Source organism: Heptranchias perlo, chromosome 39 (genome assembly GCF_035084215.1).
Source record: "Heptranchias perlo isolate sHepPer1 chromosome 39, sHepPer1.hap1, whole genome shotgun sequence".
NCBI classification, from domain to species: Eukaryota; Metazoa; Chordata; class Chondrichthyes; order Hexanchiformes; family Hexanchidae; genus Heptranchias; species Heptranchias perlo.
Window position 1 is genome coordinate 12,990,286 of NC_090363.1, and position 17,983 is coordinate 13,008,268.

General features: G+C 43.7%; 1 protein-coding gene across 1 annotated transcript; it reads left to right on the forward strand.

Moving 5' to 3' along the window:
- The first annotated feature begins 4,036 nt into the window (after positions 1–4,036).
- LOC137304943 (CUB and zona pellucida-like domain-containing protein 1) lies at positions 4,037–10,646 on the forward strand. Its single transcript, XM_067973725.1, has 4 exons — positions 4,037–4,219; positions 5,638–6,005; positions 8,781–9,040; positions 10,209–10,646. Exons 1-4 carry the CDS (start codon positions 4,055–4,057, stop codon positions 10,346–10,348), a joined length of 933 nt encoding a protein of 310 aa, XP_067829826.1. The 5' UTR covers positions 4,037–4,054; the 3' UTR covers positions 10,349–10,646.
- Positions 10,647–17,983: the final 7,337 nt, after the last annotated feature.

Genomic DNA, 17,983 nt, shown 5'->3' on the forward strand with positions numbered 1-17,983 from the left:
TTGTGTCCTCCTCACAGCTTACTTTCTCACGTGGCTTTGTATTGTCAGCTAACTTGAATACATTACAGTTGGTCCCTTCATCTAAAGCATTAATATAGATTGTAAATAGCTGGGGCCCAAGCACTGATCCTTGCGGCACCCCACTAGTTACAGCCTGCCAACCTGAAAATGACCCATTTATCCCTACTCTCTTTTCTGTCGGTTAACCAATCCTCTATCCATGCTAATATATTACCCACAGTCCCATGAGCCCTTATCTTGCGCAACAACCTTTTATGTGGCACCTTATCGAATGCCTTTGACCTTGGAAGGAGTGCAGAGCAGATTCACCAGAATATTACCAGGGCTCCAAGGATTAAATTATGAGGATGCATTACATAAACTAGGCTTGTATTCCCTGGACTTTAGGAGGTTAAGGGAGGTTTGAGGTTTTTAGGATTTTGAAAGGAATTGATAGAGTTGATAGAGAGAGGGTGGGGTAGTCTTGGACAAGAGCCAGACCATACAGGAGAGGAGTTTGGAAACACTTTTTCACACAAAGGTGGTAGAAGTGTGGAACTCTCTCCCACAAAAAGCAGTAGATGCCAGGTCAGTTAATCATTTTAAATCTGAGATTGATAGATTTTAGCTAGCCAAGAGTATTAAGGGATATGGAGCCAAGGCAGGCGGATGGAGTTAGGATACAGATCAGCCATGATCTTGTTGAATGGTGGAAAAGGCTTGAGGGTTGAATGGCCTTCTCCTATGTCTATTCTTCCATTGTCACAAAACTAGGAGAAGACGAGAGGACTGGTGCCAATTCAATGAACTAATTTCTGTTCGATCCCTGCACAACGCTTTAAGTCATTTTCAGATATGTATGGAGTGTGGGCTTGCTTAGGGCAGGGTCCTTTGGTCCTAAGTGGGATGAAAACAATCTGGCAAAACATTTTTTCCTGACTTTGATCAACCACTTCCTGCAGATCCAGCTGGCTTTATTTCCCATTCATAACAATGGGGTAGAAATTGATCCCGGGTGGTGAAATGAAACGGGTGGTATCGCATGGGCCTCGAAAACAATTTTTTTTTTGTAGGTAATGCACAGGAGGAGGCCATTCAGCCCATTGTGCCGATGCCAGCTCCTTGAAAGAGCTATCCAATTAGTCCCATTCACCCGCTCTTTCCCCACAGCCCTGTAAATGCTTTCCCTTCAAGTATTTACCCAATTCCCTTTTGAAAGTTACTATTGACTCTGCTTCCACTGTCCTTTCAGGTAGCGTGTTCCAGATCATAACAACTCACTGCGTAAAAAATGATTACTCATGTCGCCTCTGGCTCTTTTGTCAATCACCTTAAATTTGTGTCCTCTGGTTACCGACCCTTCTGCCACTGGAAACAATTTCTCTTATTCACCCATTCATGATTTTGAACACTTCTATCAAATCTCCCCTTGACCTTCTCTGTTCTAAGGAGAACAACCCCAGCTTCTCCAGTCTCTCCACATAATTGAAGTCCCTCATCCCTGGTGCCATTCTAGTAAATCTCTTCTGCACCATCTCTAAGGCCTTGACATCCTTCCTAAAGTGTGGTGCCCAGAATTGGACACAATACTCCAACTGAGGCCTAACCAGTGTTTTATAAAGTTTTAGCATAGCTTCCTTGCTTTTGTACTCTATGCCTCAATTAATAAAGTCCAGGATCCCAACTGTTTTTTTAACAGCCTTCTCAACTTGTCCTGCCACCTTCAAAGATTTGTGTACACACAACCCCAGGTCTCTCTGTTCCTGCACTCCCTTTAGAATTGTACCATTTCGTTTATATTGCCTCTCCTCACTCTTCCTACCAAAATGTATCGCTCCACGCTTCACTGTGTTAAATTTCATCTGCCTTGTGCCTGCCCATTTCACCAGTCTGTCTCTGTCCTCCTGAAGTCTGTTACTATCCTTCATTGTTTACTCCATTTCCGAGTTCATCTGCAATCTTAGAAATTATATCCAAGTCCAGATCATTAATATATATCAAAAAGAGCAGTGGTCCTAATACTGACCCCCTGGGAAATACCACTGTATGCTTCTCTCCAGTCTGAAAACAACCGTTCACCACTACTCTCTGCTTTCTGTTCCCCTCAGTCAATTTTGTATCCACGCTGCCACTGTCCGTTTAATCCCATGGGCTTCAATTTTGCTGACAAGTCTGTTATTCTCACCAATAGCTTTAGTCCTCTAACTTGCTTGACATTACTTAGCAGGTTCTCCGGGGTTAATTATTTCTGGACGAAGATTCATTGCCATATTTCTAGAAAATCATTCCAGCACTGCAATCCTCGCCTTGAATATTATTTCTTATGAGAGAGCAGCTAAGGTGAATGTCTCCGTTACAAATCCGTTTTTCCACCGGTCCCTGTCCATTAGCGCCAGCACGAGCGCTGTTGTGAACCTGGAGCCCTCCTACATGCTGAAAGGCAATGAGATTTCCAAAAAAGTGATAACCATCACAGCGGATGAAGACATTTCAGTTGTTGTGCTGAACACACGGTACAATACTCAGGATGCCTTTTTAAATTTGCCCGTCGTCAACCTGGGGTCGACATACTACATTGTCACTTACAACGGGGTCAGATCTAACCACAGGCAGTTCGCTATCGCCAACGGCGACGAACGCGTCCAGATCACCATAACCGTGTCCGGTTTGGTGACATTCAATGGGACCGAGTACTCTGACAAGCAGAGGTTCTCGTTCGCCATGGAACCGAACCAGGCGGTTCAATTTCAGAGTGATGTAGACTTGACAGGAACCAAGGTTGTGTCCACCAAACCAGTGGCTGTCTTCAGCGGCAACAGGTGCATTATGATCTCCTCGGCCGATTGCGACCACATTGCTGAGCAGCTGTACCCGATGGATAAATGGTCCTATTCGTTTGCCATCTTCCCCTTGATGGCCAAGGAGACAACGGACATCATCACCATCGTGTCTGCAGAAGACGAGACAGCTGTGAACATTTACACGGAAGAAGGCAATGTCAACTTCATGCTCCAGGAAGGGTCTCACGTTAACCTTACCGTGAGCGGGGGGATGATTGTGAGCTCGGCTAAGGCCATCATGGTGACCTACCTTTCGACAGGTGGGAGCACGTCACTGGTTCCGACCTTTGACCCCTTCCTTGTGAATATCATACCTTCAGCGTATTTCAGCATTTACTATGTGTTCGTGACAATGGCCAATTTTTACAATTACATCCTCGTCGTTTCATCCACGCCGAATTTTGAACATATTATCCTAGACGGTAAACCTCTATCTTCCTACGCCGCAGACAACACCACGTTCTGGGACTTTACCGCAACACGAATATACCTGGGAAAAACGGCCGGCCGCTATGTTATATGGCACGCCGACTCTCTGTTTGGGATATACGTCTATGGGATCGCACGCGGTGAGTCTTATGGATACTCGATGGGTGGCAGAAGGAATAACAGTGGTAAGTGCTCCTTCTTTTCATGCTTCAGTATTCGCGCAAAGCAGCAGGAATTAAGAACCAAACAAAAAAAGAGGAAATTTCCTCTCGGGTGGGTAGAACAAAACAGGCGGTATTGTATCGCCTGATATCCAATTCCACTGACTGAATATTGGACGGCACGTAAAATGGGCGGCCGATGCCCTACCACCCAACACTGATTTCTACCCCAGTAGGGTGAATGATATAACTTCATTCCACAAGCGTTAATACAACATTGGAATAATATTTTATAGATCGCCGATGTACTGTGCTTTCTACCGATGTTCGATGGGCTAAATTTTCGTTGGGGGGCTTGTCCGGCGTTGCTTTGGCGGAAGAGCCTTGAGAACCTTGGGTGGCAGATACAAAACCCGGCGTGAACTGAGGACCAGTGGGAGAGCCAGGCGGAAAACCTCTGGGCTTTTAAATAGGACTCATCGTGCATGCTTTTGCGTCTTCCTTGCGTTGTGAAATGTTATTACGCAAACTGCTGTTGCTCCTCAATCAACACAATTGACCGAAATCATTCCAATGCTCATTTCTGTTGCAGTAATACCAAAACAGTCGGGATCGTTCGTTTGTATGACCCAGGCTGCCGAGTACACCTTCCCGTCCAGTATGCTCACCAGTGCGGGCATTTCTGTTGCTGACGTTCACCTCATTGACCCCATGTGTCGCGCATACCAGCAAGACGAGAACTGGATCGTCATCACAGCTCCGTTTGATTCTTGTGGTACTACAGTCAGTGTAAGTGCTTATTTCTGTTCGTCCGCTGGCTGGAAGAGAGGCGCTTGTGGCAAAGTATGGTAAATTGGATCTTTGTTGCGTTTAAGGTGGAGTGAAAACAGGCTGATTTGACTAAACTAACCTTGAAACCAAACGTCAAGCTATGTTCCATTTAATGGATTCACATTGGGAGCTGATCTAATTCAAATGGCAGGACTTGGGCACACAACTGGTATTGGTTTACTGCAAGACACAAGATGGAAGCAGGAAAACATACGGTTGTATGCAAGGTTTTGAACAAGCAGACACGCAAGTGCTATAGGTTGTGAGACATGAGCCAAATCACACAGAATTTACAGCGCAGAAACAGACCATTCGGCCCAACTGGTCCATGCCGGTGTTTATGCTCCACACGAGCCTCCTCCCTCCCTACTTCATCTCACGTTATCAACATATCCTTCTATTCCTTTCTCCCTTATCTAGCTTCCCCTTACACGCATCTGTACTATTTGCCTCAACTTCTATTAGTGTTAGCGAGTTCCACATTCTCACCACTATCTGAGTAAAGAAGTTTCTCCTGAAAGCTTTATTGGATTTATTAATGACTATCTTATATTTATAAATCGAATGAGGATTGCACAAGTTATCCAGAGAAGTCACGATAAGTGCCTGTTCGCTTTCAGAAAGCGGCAGAATAGTACATTATAGGTGAGCAAGAGAACTGAGTTTTCGTGCTGCCTGCCGAGTTTATTGGAGGCTACAACCGGGGGAGAAGATGGAGGACATTGTGATTCTGTATTTGAAATCAGAATTCACTTATTTAAAAAGAAAGATCTTGCATTTATATCGTGCCTTTCAGGACCTCAGGGCGTCCCAAAGTGCTACACAGCCAACTTTTGAAGTGTAGTCACTTGTAATGTAGGAAACACGACAGCCAATTTGCGCACAGCAAGCTCCCACAAACAGCAATGAGATAATGACCAGATAATCTGTTCTTGTGATGTTTGGTTGAGGGATAAATATTGGCCAGGACATCTGGGAGAACTCCCCTGCTCTTCTTCGAAATCTTTTACTTCCACCTGAGAGGACAGACATCCGGTTTAACATCTCTTCCTAAAGACAGCACCTCCGACAGTGCAGCACTCCCTCAGTGTTGCACTGGAGTGTTAGTCTAGATTTGGGACTTGAAACCACAACCTGACCGACAAGAGATGAGGAGAGACAATAAAATATTAACTTGTGCCGACAGGGAAGACAACGAGTATCAGTGGGTTGCAAAACAGGAATCACTGTTAACCAGTTAATAGGCATTTGATTGGAATCATCATAATCACACTTTGCTGTTAATAAGTCTAATGTCCTTCCTTCTACAATGACATGTTCGATTCACTGTATATTTGCAATGATCTAAATATTTGATTGCTCCGGTTTTGTGACAGAACGAAACCGGAAAGATAACTTATTTAAATACCATTTTTGGGAGCATCCCTCGCACCCCGATTCATCGTCTAGAGATCGAATTGAAATGCGAGATGTCGACGAACGAGAGCGTCACGATGGGATTCATGCTGCAGACAAATCACCTGGTGCGGTTCGGACACTATAATGTATCCTTTAGACTGTATCACTCTGCAGATTACAATTTCCCAATTGTGCAATTCCCTTATCAAACCGAACTGAACGCCACGCTGTACGTTCAGATGGAGGCGACGACCACTGACAGCAGAGTGCAGATTTTCACAGAAAACTGCGTGTCTTCACCGTTTCGGAATCCAAACAAAATGGCATACAACATCATACAAAACGGGTAATGGTTGGAGCTGTCTCTTTTGCAACCTTGTGCAATTAATAATATATTTTCTGGGGGTCACTTTAATCTAACTCACCGGGCGGGAAACCCCACGGGATCGAGTGGAGCACTGGTCTCACATCCTGCCCAATATTACACTCTGTTGACTTCAATCGAGAGCAAAATCAGGCGGGCTGTAAAACCAGCGTTGAACCCGATCTCGTCAGTTGCCCCACAGTCGGGTTAGGTTAAAATTTCCCCCTCTGTGTAAGTTTTACTGGACTATATTATAGTTTAAGAGCAGGGCTCTGATTCATTTGAACATAAGAACATAGGAAATGGGAGCATGAGCAGACCCCTTATCCTGAGACTTTGCCCCCTTTGCTGCTGAAAGGGTAAAATTCAGCAAGATGTTACTTCTAAATCTAGTTAAAATTGCACATTGTTGGGGGTGAAATTGGACTTGGCTGGGGAATGGCAAACCAGGCAGAATCACCTTTGCTGCCTGTCATACCACACACCCGATATTCAATTCTATCGAAGGCAATGGCACTAAATATTGAGCGGGGTATATAACGGACCATCGATGTTTCGTGGCGCCACCCATGTACAACTTCACCCGCAAGTTATGTTCTGTGAATTGTACTAATGTATATGTAGTAACCCTGTGAGCCGCAGTAATTAAAGTACTGGACCTGAAAGTCATAAGGCACGGCCAAAGACTAAACCACAGCCAATGCAAACGTGACATCATGTAGGAATGTGAATAATCAATTTGCAGCCGATCAGCGATAAAGCAAAACTAAAAATAGTAAACGTAAAAGCAGAGAAACGACAGTTCACAGGTGAATCACAGAACAAGATAGCCATGATTTTTGTCTGCCCCTCTCCTTTCATGGCTGCATCTCGGTGATGGGATCTTAGTAGGCACTGACAACTAGAGGGTAATATTACGAGGAAACAGAAAGGCATACAGCAATATTTGCTTTTACATAAAAAATTTAACAGGAACTTTTGGATTGTTTTATGCTCATCATGTTAGCGCTGAAAAATGAACAACACCACACCAAACAGTCACACCAGGGTGAGGTAAAGCATAGTTTGGATGTAGACTAAATCAGTTTCAATAATGTTTGGGTCCTAAACTCAATACAGCTCCCCAACAACACCAATTCTAATCTTTCCCACAATAACCTTTCCTGTGAGCTTTCTCAGCAGAATTGTTTAATGCCAACACAGGCAGTTTTCTTTTCTTTTATATTCATTCTTGGGATGTGGGCGTCACCGGCTAGGCCAGCATTTACTGCCTATCCCTAGTTGCCCTGACAACTTACGGTAACTAAGTGTCAACCACATTGGCCAGACCGGGTAGGGACGGCAGGTTCCCTAAAGGACATCAGCGAATCAGATGGGTTGTTACAATAACCCGGCAGCTTCATGGTGACTTTTACTGATACCAGATTTTTCATTTCTAGATTTTTAAAACTGCATTAAAAATCTCAAACTGCCAAGGTGGGCTTTGAACACACGGGGTGTAATTTTAACCTAACTTAGCGGGCGGGATCAGTTTGAACACTGGATTTACACCCCGCCCAATATTGCTCTCCACTGACTTTAAAATAAAATTGCTGGACTATAACTTGGTGTTGTAAAATTGTTTACAATTGTCAACCCCAGTCCATCACCGGCATCTCCACATCATGACTTCAATGGAGAGGGTGTAAAACAAGCCTGTCAGTTTCCCCACGGGCAGGTTAGGTTAAAATTGCCCCCGTGATCTCTGGATTATTAATCCCAGGTCTCTGGATTACGAATTCAGTAACATAACCACTACACTGCCATACCCATGCACCGTTTTGTGACCTACATCCAAATTTATTTCCCATTTCAATGATGATGCAAAGGTGAAAGAGCATTGTGTTGTTGAGTGTTGAGTGCTTGGTCTTAATCTTTTGTTATTTATCATTAGACAGTTTTGTTGACAATGGAAATTCGCTGCTTGAGAAAATGGGCAAATAAATTGTCAATTAAACCGAGTACAAAGAACTCAGTAATTGTAGTATTAACTATTTGCATTCCATTGTCTGATAGTGTATCAGGTCACACTGTGCATGCTTGGCATCACAAATATTTCATAGCAAAGTGTAAAACAATTTGATATTTTATTTATTATTTCAGGATTATTTAAAATTCAAATATAACTTGCCTTCGGATGCTCTTCACCAGGGCCATTAGCAATAAAGAACTGGCAGACTCACTGGGGGTAATTTCGATTTTGTGCAGCAGGTGATAGTGAATCGGCAGCCAGTTTTGCATCTCTCCTGACTTATTGAAGTCCATAGAAGTAAAAATCGGGGCGGGATGCAGAACGGGCCGATTGCCTGTGTCCCTTTTTACAATATAGATCAAAGTCAAAACTATAGATCAAAGTCATTCCTTTCAACCTCTTGTGAATTCCCAAAAAGAACAAAGGAATTATCGATTAATTAAATCTCTTACAAATTGGATTCTGACCGACTATATTTGGGAATTTACCAGAAATAATAATAAAAAACACAAAATACTGGGGGGCGGGGGGGGGGGATTTCACCTTTTGTGGTTGGTGTCAAATGGCCGATATCGATTTGGCCGCACATTATAGATCTCGTCCGAATTTCCCTTCTGGTGACTTCAATGGGCCATTTTACACCAATCGCCCCGAAGTTAAAATTACCCCCTCAGACTTCACACTCCAATCCGTCGGAGCTTTTCTCCTAAAATTGAGGTAACTGTTTTTTTCTTCTTGCCTTTCAGTTGCATCAACGATCTGACGTTGAGGAACTATGATACCCACGACCCAAGGAAACAGCGGTTCAGTTTCCACGTGTTTAAGTTTGAGGATTTCTCGCAGATCTATTTATTCTGCGACCTTGTGCTATGTCACATGCACTCATCTCCCAACCGATGCGAGCGGGGCTGCATCCCGTCCAGAAAGAAGCGTGACCTCAGGGCAAAGGAGAGTAAAGACAAGTCAGCTCGTCTCTCACAGGGGCCCGTAATGTTTTCCGCACTGGGTGTGTTGCATTTTTCACTCCTTAGTCAATATAAAGGTGTCAAATTGTGAATTGCGTACATTGAATTGAAGCAAAACGCGAATATGTATCTCCAGTACTTTCCCTGACTATGGCCTAGAAATTCGGCCGCGCCCGTATTTGGGGGCGCGGGGGGCGCAGGGTACGGTCCCTGCGCCTGAAAGGTGGGGCCCGAGGCGCCCGGCTATGGGGCCTCGGGCCTCATTTCCACGGAGCCGGCGAGCTGAGCAGAGCTGCTGGCAAAGCATATTGGAAGATCAGGCCACTGCGACGCTAGGTAAGTGAGCAAGGGTGGGCGATCGGGCCGGGGGGGGGGAAGGGGCGGGCGATCCGGCCGGGCTATTGGGCTGGGGAAGGTGGATGATTGGGCGGCGAGAGGTGGGCAATCGGGTCAGGAGGTAGCCGGGGTGGAGGGAGCGATGGCCAGGGGCAGAAGTAGTGGTGACCAGGTTTTGGGGGGGGGGGGGGGGGGTGGGTGGGGGAGTGAGGGGCGGAGAGCGAACTCCTCCTCCTCCCCACTCCACACTCAGGTAAGTATATTTTATAAACTTACCTTGTTGGTTGGTTCCTTTATGAACTGCCTGTTAGGCCATGTTTCATGCGTGGTCACCGCACGCCGAATTTTTGGCCTTCACCAATATGGTGGGTGGCGCACCTCTGGCTCGTAGTGAGTCGTCACAACACGTTTGCCATATTGGAGGTTTAGGAAGCCGTCCAGCGCCCAAAGATCTGGCGCTGCGCCCTTGTATCTTGATTTCGGAACTTTGGTTTTTCACTTTTAAGATAAAACAGTAAACCGTTTAGACAAATATTGTTTACATTTCTCAATTTAAACCCAGACTTAAAATATGAATGTCTTTATTTTATTAATTAGCAGAATAGGCCTCGTATTTTCAGGAACAAATTCTGTATTATTGATGCAACACTCAAAAATAAAACTGAAATATTGCATGCACCAACTGGTTATATTTTCACCTTGACAGCTTTCCTAATTTATAACCCAATCTTTTTTTTTTAACTGTCGAACGAGGTTGTCAAACTAGAGACATATGGCCCCTCTTACAGAGCAGGTTAAATTTTAAGACAATATGACTATAGCACAATTTCAGCTGAAATTGCAATTTAATTTCCATGTTTTATCTTTGCACAGGAAGGCGTCATCCTCACCGCAGCTCAGAGCGGAAAGAAGGCGGTTATAATATTTATATTTTCGGTGTACTTTCGGCTATTTGTCTGAGTTTGCTCACTGCTTTGATCCTCCAGAGAAAACACTATTTGCGACAAAACTGAATGATTATTCCGTGTCTCAACTCGGTTAAAAAAAAAATTGGCGCAAATAAAACTGAAACACCAATGTTCCTTTGCCTTAGCTCCAACAGCGCGCTACTAATACAAGTGAGTCTCTAACTTTTCCTGTAAGGTTGAATACATCCATTTGAAATTCATCCAGTCTTTGCCCCAGAGCTAGGCACCCAGAATTAAAAGCCGGTGAAGGATTGTAGCTAGTTTGAATTGTGAAAATTGTGTTAAGGCATCAGATCATGGGCGTGACTCGTAATTTCTTGTTTCTTTGATTTATTCTGATTTGTTTTAGTAAAGAAAACGCATTAATTTTCTAAAACCACAATAATATACAATTAACTCAATTCAGGTTTTTTTTAGTGAGAGAGTGTTGCCGTTATATCGGTGATGGTAAGAGAATAATGAATTACATATCTTACAGGAATTATAGTTAATTGTGAAATTGTCTCATTGCTACAGTTGTGAAAATACATGAAATCGTTGTTATGATTCTTTTGATCTTGAAACTCATTCCCTGTTTATTCTACTAAATTGAATTAAAGTTTTTATTGCAACGAGGTGATTGCCTGTGTTCCCTATTTATGCTATAGTTTGCTACAAATAGTTAGCCTCAAAATTGCTCCCAAGGATGAACTAATGTTAATTCATTGGGAACCTGCCACAATCATATCTGTTTACGTCGTTTTTTGAAAGAAATTTCGGAGCTTCCTTTGGCAGATGGTGTTCCAAGGGGGTCATTTTAACTTTATATATGGTGCAAAACGGGCTACATCGGACAGCCCACCCGATTTTTTCCTTTCCATTGTGGGACAACGTCTACTAGAAATAATCTCCTGCTGGCTGAGTATGCAAACATATCCCTGGTTGATGTCCAATGTGAGGGGTTCCACAGAGGCAATCAATTGCTCTGCATCCCCGCATGCCCAACTAATGGAACCGCCATTGGATGAAGTAGGATATTTAGCAGTAAGATGATCGTGACAATGCGCTCATACATTCGAAGGTGTGATGTGATGCTCACTGTGTCACTCAAGAGAAATTCATGGTCCCCTCTTGTGTACAATGAGGGCTCGAATACATGATTCTCAGAGGCCTACTGATCGATCAGTGGGGGCAATTTTAACTTTGGGCGAGAGTGTAAAATGGGCCATATTGAATTGGCCGCCCATTATACGCTGTACCTGATTTTCCCTTACATTGACTTCAATAGAAATAAAAACAGGGTGTGGTGAACATTGGACGGCCAATTCAATATCACCCATCGCCCAAAGTTAAAAGTATCCCTAGTGAATATTATCAATGCCAAAGGGAAGGTGAGTGGGATTTTTTTAGGGTTCAGTTCATTTCAAGGGGGAAATTTTAACCTAACTCACCTGGTGGGAAGCCGATGGGATCAGGCGGAACGCCGGATTGACATCCCGCCCTATATTACTCTCATTCCAGTTAACTGTAAACGAGTTATAAATACTGTACACTGAATTGTGGCATTAATTAAGCTAGATTCGTTCGTTCACAACTTTTCTCACATTAATCAGCGTCGCAGGCATATCTATAAAGATGGTTTTACTTAAGACCAAGAATGGTGTGCCGCGGCATTACGACCCACATTAACCTAAGTATAAGAACATAAGAAATAGGAGCAAGACTAGGCCATACAACCCCTCCAGCCTGGTCTGCCATTCAATAAGATCATGGCTGATCTTCGACCCCAACTCCACTTTCCTGCCCGATCCCCATATCTCTTGATTCCCCTAGAGTCCAAAAATCTATCGATCTCAGCCTTGAACATATTCAACGACTCAGCATCCACAGTCCATTGGGGTAAAGAATTCCGAAGATTCACAACCCTCTGTGTGAAAAAAATCCTCCTCATCTCAGTCTTAAATGGCCGAGCCCTTAACCTGAGAGTATGCCCTCTAGTTCTAGACTCTCCAGCCAGGGGAAACAACCTCTCAGCTTCTACCCTGTCAAGCCCCCTCAGAATCTTGTATGTTTCAATGAGATCACCTCTCATTCTTCTGAACTCCAGCGAGTATAGGCATAAAAAAAAGGGGTGAACGATAATCAGTGTTCAGATTCTAGGAGGTGAGGCACGAACTGGCTCTGTCAGTATCCTTGACACATTTGTATGTCCTGATATTTTACACACTGGTCGTCTGCAAGGGAAAGGACAGATCTAAGCTGAGTTCATTTTGATCACATTGGGAGTTTTCCTTTCAGTGCGCTACGGATCATAGATGCATAAAGTCATACATAAAAAAAACTTGCTTACCATTTCACTGCACATCACAGAAAGAAATGATATTCCCCAATTGTTTACAACATGAGGCAGAAAGTGCAGCAGAGAGTAAAAACCTACAATTATAATATACGTGCGGCCACGTTATCCAGTTTTAAGCAGCGAGGAAAACAAATTAGGACAGGAAATGAAGCCAAAACACCACTACCCATAACTCACCACTACCCGTACCTCACCACTACCCATATCTCACCACTACCCGTACCTCACCACTACCCATAACTCACCACTACCCATATCTTACCACTACCCATATCATACCACTACCTGTATTTCACCACCACCCAAATCTCACCATTACCCATATCACACTACTCATATCACACCACTATCCATATTTCGCTACTACCCAAATCTCACCACGACCCATATCTCACCACTACCCATATCTCACCGCTACCCATATCTCATCACTACCCAAATCTCGCCACTACCCATATCACACCACTACCCATATCTCACCACTACCCATATCTCACCGCTACCCATATCTCACCACTACCCAAATCTCGCCACTACCCATATCACACCACTACCCATATCTCACCACGACCCATATCTCACCACTACCCATATCTCACCGCTACCCATATCTCATCACTACCCAAATCTCGCCACTACCCATATCACACCACTACCCATATCTCACCACTACCCATATCTCACCACTACCCATATCTCACCGCTACCCATATCTCATCACTACCCAAATCTCGCCACTACCCATATCTCACCACTACCCATATCTCACCACTACCCATATCACACCACTACCCATATCACACCACTGCTCATATCTCACCACTACCCATATCACACCACTATCCATATTTCGCGACCACCCAAACCTCACCACTACCCAAATCTCACCACCATCCATATCACACCACTACACGTATTTCACCACTACCCAAATCTCACCACTACCCATATCTCACCGCTACCCATATCACACCACTACCTGTATTTCACCACTACCCAAATCTCACCACTACCCAAATCTCACCACCATCCATATCACACCACTACCTGTATTTCACCACTACCCAAATCTCACCACTACCCAAATCTCGCCACTACCCATATCACACCACTACCCATATCTCACCGCTACCCATATCTCACCACTACCCATACCTCACCACTACCCATAACTCACCGCTACCCATATCACACCACTACCCATATCACACCACTGCTCATATCTCACCACTACCCATATCACACCACTACCTGTATTTCACCACTACCCAAATCTCACCACTACCCAAATCTCACCACCATCCATATCACACCACTACATGTATTTCACCACTGCTCAAATCTCACCACTACCCAAATCTCACCACTACCCATATTTCACCACTACCCATATCTCATCATAGAATCATAGAATGCTTACAGCTCAGGAGGAGACCATGAAGCCCATTGAGCCCATGCCGGCTCTTTGTAAGAGCAATCAGTGAGTCCCCCGTAGCCCTGAAAAAAATTTCCCTTCATATATTCATCCAATTCCTTTTTGAAAGCCATGATTGAATCTACCTCCACCACCCTTTCAGGCAGTGCATTCCACATCTTAACTGCTCACTACATAAAAAAAAGTTTTTCCTCATGTCGCCTTTGTTTTTTTTGCCAATCACCTTAAATCTGTGTCCTCTGGTTCTCGACACTTCCACCAATGGGAACAGTTTCACTTCATTTACTTTATCTAAACCCGTCATGATTTTGAACCTATCTATCAAATCTCCTCTCACCCGTCTGCTCTAAGGAGAACAATCCCAAATTCTCCAGTCTATCCACGTAACTGAAGTCCCTCACCCCTGAAACCATTCTAGTAAATCTTTTTTGCATCATCTCTAAGGCCTTCACATCATTCCTAAGGTGCAGTGTGCAGAATTGGACACAATACTCCAGTTGTGGCCGAACCAGTGTCTCTATTTGTAAAACCCAGCATCCCATATGCTTTATTAAACACTTTCTCAACCTGCCCTGCCACCTTCAAAGATTTGTGCACATATACCCCCATTCTGTTCCTGCACCCCCTTTAGAATTGTATAATTTAGTTTATATTGCCTCTCCTCGTTCTTCCTGCCAAAAGTATCACTTCACACTTCTCTGCGTTAAATTTCATCTGCCATGTGTCCGCTCATTCCACCAGCCTGTCTATATCCTCTTGAAGACTATCACTATCCTCCTCACTGTTTATTACACTTTCAAGTTTTGTGTCATCGGCAAATTTTGAAATTGTGCCCTGTACTCCCAAGTCTAAGTCATTAATATATATCAAAAAAATCAGTGGTCCCAGCACCGACCCCTGGGGAACACCACTGTACACCTCCCTCCAGTCTGAAAAACAACCGTTCACCACTACTCTCTGTTTCCTGTCACTTAGCCAATTTTGTATCCATGCTGTCACTGCCCCCTTTATTCCATGGGCTTCAACTTTGCTGATAAGCTTGTGGAACATTATCAAGCGCCTTTTGAAAGTCCATATACACGACATCAACTGTATTGTCCTCATCAACCCTTTCTGTTACCTCACCAAAAAACTCAATCAAGTTAGTTAAACACGATTTGCCTTTAACAGATCCATGATGGCTTTCCTTAATTAATCCACACTTGTCCAAGTGACAATTAATTTTGTCCCGGATTATCATTTCTAAAACCTTCCCCACCACCAAGGTTCAACTGACTTGCCTGTAATTGCCGGGTTTATCTTTACACCTTTTTTTGAATAAGGATGTAAGATTTGCAATTCTCCAGTCTTCTGGCACCACCTCCATATCTTAGGAGGATTGGAACATTTTGGCCAGCACCTCTGCAATTTCTACCCTCACTTCCCTCAGCAATCTAGGATGCAACACATCCAGACCCGGTGACTTATCTACCCATATCTCACCACTACCCATATCTCACCACTACCCATATTTCACCACAACCCATATTGCACCACTATCCATATCTCACCACTATCCATATCTCACCACTATACATATCTCATCATTATCCATATCCCATGGCTACCCGAATCACAACACTACCCATATTTCACCACAACCCATATATCACCATAACCAAACCACTACCAGATGCCACCACTACTCATATATCACCACTACCCATATCTCACCACTACCATATGTCACCGCTACCCATGTTTCACCACTACCCATATCACGCCACTACCCATATCTCACCACTACCCATATTTCACCACTACCCAAATCTCACCACTACCCATATCTCATCACTACCCATATCTCACCACTACCCATAGATCACCATTTCCATATGTCACCACTATCCGTATCTCACCACTACCCATATTTCACCATTACCCATATCACACCGCTACTTATCTCTCACCAATACCCATATGTCACCACTACCCCATCTCACCACTATCCATATCTCACTGCTACCTATATCTAACCACCACACATATCTTACCACTACACACATCTTACAACTATCCATGTCTCACCACTGCCCATATGCCACCACTACTCATAGCTCACCATTAGCATATATCACCACTACCCATATTTCACCGCTATCCATATCTCACCACTATGCATATTTCACCACTACGCATATTTCATCACTACCCATATCTCACCACTGCTCATATCTCATCACTACCCATATCTCTCCAGTAACCTTATATCACCACCACCAGTATCTCACCGCTACCCATATCTCACCACCAACCATGTCTCACCACTCCCATATCTCACCACCAACCATGTCTCACAACTACCCATATCTCACCACTACCCATTTCAAACCACTTTACTGCATAACTCACTGCATACTGATTGAGCTCGTTCTTTTCTGTTACTGTTTTCAATGTTGGTGATGTCAGTATCATACTTTCTCAGAAAAAGTGTCTTTTCAACAACTTCAAATTGATCCGCTCTAATCGTTTTCTAAGTTGTCTTAACATCTTTTAGCAGATTCCAACCATTCATTTACTTCTGGAAAAAAAAATTATCTCAGCTTTTCTGCGAAATGACGACGGTTCTGCTGTCCTCAGATTGAATATTTTCAATTATAACAGACTAACTGCTGTAAATCCTTCTGTTTCTGTCCCACATTACCATCATTCACTTTTCGTTAATGGAAACAGCACCGCTGTCCTGACCCTAGATTCTTCCTACATGTTGATAGGCAACGAAATTTCAAAAAAAGTGATAACAGTTACACCAAATGAAGACATTTCTCTTATTGTGTCAAATAAAAGATAATTTTCATCTGATTCATTTTTAAATGTTCCCGTCACTGATTTGGGTACAAGGTATTATGTTGTCACTTAGAATGTAGTCGGTTCCGGAAACACGAGACAATTCGCTATTGCTAACGGTAATGAACCTTTCCAGGTCACCATAATCGTTTCTGATTCTCTGGTACTCAACGGAACCCAGTACTCTGACAATCAGAGATTCGCTTTTGCTATGGAACCAAACGAGACGTTCAATTTCAGAGGAACAAAGATTGAGTCACTGGCCGCAGAATACCCAACCTCTGGCCTGCTCTTGCAGCCACAGTATTTATGTGGCTGGTCCAGTTAAGTTTCTGGTCAATGTTGAGCTTTGGTTCTGTTTTTAATGGCCGAACACTTATGGCGAGTGGCAGACTGAAAATTGATTTAATTAACTGTTAATGAAAACCAGTACACAAGGGAAAAGCATAGGACGTTTGTTACATTCCCAATTTGAATACTTGTTTACGATTAATTATTATTATATTGGAGGGATAAATCGCAGCGTTACCTATCCATTTGTTATTTTTTCTCTGTCAGAATCTTCGAAGCTAACTACTTTTCCCTGTTTCTTACAGTTGTCCCAAAGATTCTACGTTTAAAACCTACCAATCGAATGACCCGAGGAAACAGCGGTTCAGTTTCCACGTGTTTAAGTTTGAGGATTTCCCGGAAGTCTATGTGCTCTGTGAGGTTGTGATCTGTGATATGGGCTCATCTCCCAACCGGTGCGCTCGGGGCTGCCTCTCGTCCAGACACAAGCGTGAGCTCAGTACGCGGGAGAGTGAAGTCAAGTCAGCTCGACTCTCACAGGGACCTGTAGTGTTTCGCAGCGACTTAGAAGGTGGGTCTTATTTGTGAGAGTCGCCTTGGAGATAGAAATGTCTAGCTGTGATTTATGTCTAGTTAAGTATAATGCACAATATAGAGTCATAGAGAGTCATAGAGTCATACAGCACGGATAGAGGCCCTTCGGCCCATCGTGTCCGCGCCGGCCATCAGCCCTGTCTACTCTAATCCCATATTCCAGCATTTGGTCCGTAGCCTTGTATGCTATGGCATT

Bases quoted from the DNA above. Each gene is read 5' to 3' on its own strand.
- LOC137304943 (XM_067973725.1), top strand. From the start codon at position 4,055: ATGACCCAGGCTGCCGAGTACACCTTCCCGTCCAGTATGCTCACCAGT. The intron at 4,220-5,637 runs GTAAGTGCTTAT...GTTTTGTGACAG, and splicing joins CTTGTGGTACTACAGTCAGT to AACGAAACCGGAAAGATAAC. The intron at 9,041-10,208 runs GTGTGTTGCATT...ATCTTTGCACAG, and splicing joins CGTAATGTTTTCCGCACTGG to GAAGGCGTCATCCTCACCGC.